This window comes from Colobus angolensis, unplaced genomic scaffold (assembly GCF_000951035.1).
Source record: "Colobus angolensis palliatus isolate OR3802 unplaced genomic scaffold, Cang.pa_1.0 Scaffold510, whole genome shotgun sequence".
NCBI lineage: Eukaryota > Metazoa > Chordata > Mammalia > Primates > Cercopithecidae > Colobus > Colobus angolensis.
Genome location: NW_012118600.1, coordinates 83,963 through 89,447, shown reverse-complemented (window position 1 = coordinate 89,447; position 5,485 = coordinate 83,963). Strand labels below are relative to the sequence as shown.

At 47.1% G+C, this 5,485-nt stretch overlaps 1 protein-coding gene across 2 annotated transcripts in view; it reads right to left on the bottom strand.

Moving 5' to 3' along the window:
- ZNF776 (zinc finger protein 776) overlaps window positions 1-775 on the bottom strand; it is a 12,363-nt gene extending 11,588 nt beyond the window's left edge. The window contains exon 1 of one of the 2 annotated variants that reach the window (XM_011960447.1): window positions 497-775. In XM_011960447.1, coding sequence (XP_011815837.1) covers window positions 497-529 — 33 coding nt within the window. In that variant the 5' untranslated portion in view covers window positions 530-775. The remainder of the gene's footprint in view (window positions 1-496) is intronic. The other variant, XM_011960448.1, reaches the window with a different exon arrangement.
- Window positions 776-5,485: the final 4,710 nt, after the last annotated feature.

Below are 5,485 nucleotides of genomic sequence, written 5' to 3'. Positions count from 1 at the left end.
CTCCTGACCTCGTGATCCGCCCGCCTCGGCCTCCCAAAGTGCCTGGACTACAGGCGTGAGCCACCGCGCCCGGCCTCTGTGTTCTTTTTTTTGGCCGGACTTTGGGAAACCTTTAAAGCCTAGACTTTTATCTGGCCCTTCCTTTGTTGGAAGCTGTCCATGGCTTCTAGCGTTCTCAGGGTGAATACACAGTCCGCAGCCTGCTCTTGCAGGAGGAGCTCTGCCTCACACTTTGCTCCCGACAGGTGCCTGTGGACCCTAGGTTCCGACCCTCTCGGCCCAGCTCATCTTCAGGCCTTTGCCTGCACCGGTCCCTGTGCCTGTCGCTCTCCTCAGCGCATCCCGCGGGTGTTAAAAACGGGGGCCCACCACGCGAGCGCCTGTGTCCCGACGCCGGGTTCAGGCTGCAGAGCCTTGGGCAGGCGCCGCTTCCTCTCTGCTTTTGGACTTAGGTAAACATGAGGTGACCTGAAGGCACGGAAGACGCCACAGTTACCTGAGTCGTGGGCCTCAGCGCGGCCGCCGCCATCCGACTGGGTGGGGAAGGCGGGTTGAAAGCAGAGCGCGAGCAGGGCAGGTACCCGGGCACGATGGTCCCGATCCCGGCCTTGGCGCGGGTCACGCCTAGCGCCTTTAAGGAACTGCAGAGCAGCCTCTGTGCAGTCGGGACAACGTCTCCTCTCCACCTTCTACACGCCCCAGCGCTCCGCGGTCTCTCACGGGAAAATACATCCCACACCAATCAAAATGGCCGCTAGTAGAGGATGCTGGAAGTCCCACCTTTATGTTGTTTCCGCGGAAACGCCTTGATTTTGAGCATTCATTGGCTCTGACGCGCTGTCATTCGACGCAGAGATTTCTGGGTTATGTAGTTTCCTCAGGTTCCAAGACAGAAAGAAGGCGCTTCTCAGAGGCTCTTGATTGCACAGAGCGGTGAATAAGCACCACTCTGGCTTAGGTGCCATCTTCCCTCAATTTGACTATACTTCCGCATGTGTCTATTTCATGTCTATTCTCTCCTTGAAAGTCTATGTCTCCTGTCAAACTATGCTGTCAGGTATACCCTACCATCATGTTCACTTACTTGCAGAAAGGCCCAGCTCCACCTCAGCAGTCTGTCCTTAAAGTGCGCGTCCTTCTGGGGTCGAGGATAGTCTCACCTAGCCTTAGAACCCGTATTGAGATTTCTGGAGATTAGTGTCTGTAACTGATCACTCAAGTATTTGAAAAAATATTATTTTAGATTTTGGGGAACTTGAGCTCTCCGATGCTAAACTTATTATTTAGGATGCCCCCAAAGACTAAAAATCCAAATTATCATAATGTTTTGAACAGTCTTTCAGTCGCAAAATCCCTGCACTGGGAGCAGAGGCTGATAAACATTATTGTGTTATAAATTCACATGAATGCACTCTGAGGCATTAGAGTCAGTTTCTCAGTCTGCCAGGGACAAGAGAGAACCAATCCAGATAGGACAAGACAAGGAAGACAGAGGAGAAATGTTGTGTTGCCTAAAGTAGGAATACATGCTGAATCTCTGTGATTCCCACAGAAAACAACTCTCCTGCCTATAAAATCAATCATAGCATCCAGTACATTGAGCAACACTTTTATCTACTTAGTATCTCTTGCTTGAGATTCTAACTTACATTCAGTTAATTCTGGATTAATTTATCTAAGATTTATCAATCTTACAAGAAGATCAATGAAAGAAATGCTATTTGGTAGTGATAAATGGCTGCAGTTTTCAAAGGCGGAGCACGTATGCAGAAGATGCTCTCCACCTGTTGATATTGGTTGTGTCTTAAATCCAGGAGTTCGTGTTATTGCTGGGAAGTGGCTATTCTTTATTTCTGTTTCCATTGCAAGGAGTGTTTTGCATAATGAATTAACGTTATGTTAGGAATACAGTTGTAAAATATAAATTCCAAAACTCTTTTAAGAATGATTATGTTGGCCAGGTGCAGTGGCTCAGGACTGTAATCCTAGCACTTTGGTAGGCTGAGGTGGGAGGATCCCTTGAGGTCAGGAGTTTGAGACCAGCCTGGCCAACATGGTGAAACCCCACCTCTACTAAAAATCCAAAAATTAGCCGGGTGTGGTAACAGCGCCTGTAATCCCAGCTGAGGCAGCAGAATCACTTGAACCTGGGAGATGAAGCTTGCAGTGAGGCAAGATACTGCCACTGTATTCCAGCCTGGAAGACAGAGACTCTGTCTCAAAAAAAAAAAAAAAAAAGTAAAATAATAATAATAATAACAATTTTAAAAAATGGCCAGGTGCGGTGGCTCACACCTGTAATCCCAGCACTTTGGGAGGCCAAAGTGAGTGGATCACTTGAGGTCGGGAGTTCGAGACCAGCCTGACCAACATGGAGAAACCCTGTCTCGATTAAAATACAAAATTAGCCAGGTATGGTGGTGCATGCCTGTAATCCCAGCTACATGGGAGGCTGAGGCAGGAGAATCACTTGAACCGGGAAGGCAGAGGTTGCAGTGAGCTGAGATCATGCCATAGCACTCAGCCTGGGCAACAAGAGCAAAACTGCATCTCAGAAAAAAAAAGAAAAGAAAAAAAAGACCTGGCATGGTGGCTCACGTCTATAATCTCAGCACTTTGAGAGGCTGAGGTGGGTGGATCATCTGAGGTCGAGTTTGAGACCAGCCTGGCCAACATGGAGAAACCCTGTGTCTACTGAAAACATAAAAATTCTTGTGAACCTATCACTGGCTGGGTGCGGTGGCTCAAGCCTGTAATCCCAGCGCTTTGGAAGGCCGAGACGGGCGGGTCAGGAGATCGAGACCATCCTGGCTAACACGGTGAAACCCCATCTCTACTAAAAATACAAAAAAACTAGCCAGGTGAGGTGGCGGGCGCCTGTAGTCCCAGCTACACGGGAGGCTGAGGCAGGAGAATGGCGTAAACCCGGGAGGTGGAGCTTGCAGTGAGCTGAGATCTGGCCACTGCACTCCAGCCTGGGTGACAGAGCGAGACTCCGTCTCAAAAAAAAAAAAAACAAAAAAACCTATCACTTTGGGAGGTTGAAGCGGGTGGATCACAAAGTCAGGAGTTCAAGATCAGCCTGGCCAACATAGTGAAACTCGTCTCTACTAAAAATACAAAAATTAGCTAGGCATAGTGGTGCATGCCTGTAGTCTCAGCTACTTGGGAGGTTGAGGCAGGAGAACCACTTGAACCTGGGAGGCAGAGGTTGCAGTGAGCCGAGATTGCACTACTGTACTCCAGCCTGGGTGACAGAGTGAGACTCCATCTCAAAAACAAAACAAAACAAAACAAAACCAAAAATTAGCCGGGCATGATAGCGTGCACGTGTCATCCCAGCTAGAGGGTGAGGCAGGAGAATCTCTTGAACCCGGGAGGTGGAGGTTGCAGTGAGCTGAGATCACTCCACTGCACTCCAGCCTGGGCAACAGAGTGAGACTCCACCTTAACACAAAACAACAACAACAACAAAAGAGAAGATACCTATGTAACAAACCTGCACATTCTGCACATGCATTCCTTCTCTTTTTTTAGAAGAAATAAAAAATAAAAATAAAAATAAAAAAGTTTTAGAATTATAGAATAATTACATAGTGATTTGATTTAATGGTGGTGACAGAAATAGATCTGTTGAGGCCAGGGGCGGTGGCTCATGCCTGTAATTCCAATGCTTAGGAGCCCAGGGAGAGAGGGTCACAGTGCTCCAACCTGGGTACCAGAACCAGACCCTGTCTCTAAAAAGGAAAGAAGGCCAGGCATTGTGGCTCATGCCTGTAATCCCAGCACTTTGAGAGGCTGAGACAGGTGGATCACGAGGTCAGGAGTTCGAGACCAGCTTGGCCAACATGGTGAAACTCTGTCTCTACCAAAAATACAAAAATTAGCCAGGCATGGTGGCGCACACCTGTGATTCCAGTTACTCAGGAGGCTGAGGTAGGAGAACTGCTTGAACCCAGGAGGCGGAGGTTGCAGTGAACCAAGATAGCGTCATTGCACTCCAACCTAGGCAGCAAGGGCAAAACTCTGTTTAAAAAAAAAAAAAAAAGAAAAAGAAAAAGAAAAAAGAAATAGAGCTGTCGCAACATTAGTGGATGGTAAAAATAAATAAATTAAATAAATAAAATTTAAAAAATTAAATCTTGATAAATCTTTTAGTAGTGATATCTAAGGAGAGATAGAATTAAGATCAGTACATGATTAGGATGATCACTCTGATAGTTTTGTCTCTAAAATGAGATTCGTCTTCATTCTTGAGAGTATTGAGCAATACCAGTGTGGATGGAAACAATAAAGCAGATATTTAAGGTAGGCAGAAATGTAAACATAAAGAGAGAAGCCAAGGTTTGCACTATAATACTTGTGTCTGCACATATGTTTGTTACTCTGTGTTGTGTGTTCCACTATAGTCCTATACAAGTTGTTAATCTTAGTGAAAATGATGGCAGCAGCAGGTAGACAAATCCTAGGCAGACGGGGGCAGATTCCTGGTGAAACCAGACCTTCAAGCCAAAGACAGTTTAAAGCCTAGCTACAATCCAGGATAAATCCATGGACCAGATTGAGAACCTTTCTTCCTGTCTAGCACACTTGCCTCTGTTCCCCACCCTTCACCTATTTTACATATGCCTACCCTTCCCTAATTGGTTATTTACACTGTTGTGCTCACCTTTGAGTGGTGACTTTGTTTTAACCTTTTTTGCATACTCACAAACCAATCAGCATACACTCCCCCATTCTGAACCCATATAAGTACAGGACTCTGCCACACTGGGGAACTGCCTGCCTTCAAGTGGGGAGGTTTACTTCAGGTAGGGGCCACCCACTTGGGGTTCACTTTCTGCTGAGAGCTGTTTCATCATTCAATAAAAACTCTTCTCCACACTCTCATCCTTCAGTTGTCCAGGTAACCTCATTCTTCTTCAACATGGGACAAGAACCTGGGACTTGCCGAACAGTGGGTGCAAAAGAAGCTGTAATGCAGGAGCCCTCCTGTCCTCTGCTGGTGCCAGGCGACCACCCCATGCAACAGGAAGTGGCAGCAGGGACAGACCAGCCCAGTAGCCGTGGGTCAAAGTGAGGCAACAGGAACAAATGAGCAGAAGCCCCCTCAGCCACAGAAGTTTCTGGCTGGCAAAGAGGCACCAAAAAAAACCCTACATCAAAAATAAACTAGGCCAGGTGCAGTGGCTCATGCCTATAATCCCAGCACTTTGGGAGGCCAGGGCAAGTAGATTACTTGAGGTCAGGAGTTTGAGACCAGCCTGACCAACATGGTACAACCCCATCTCTACTAAAAATACAAAAATTAGCTGGGTGTGGTGGCACATGCCTGTAATCCCAGCTACTCAGGAGGCTGAGGCAGGAGAATTGCTTGAATCCAGGAGGCAGAGGTTGCAGTGAGCTGAGATCACTCCACTGCACTCCAGCCTAGGCAACAGAGTGAGACTCCACCTTAACACAAAACAACAACAACAACAAAAGA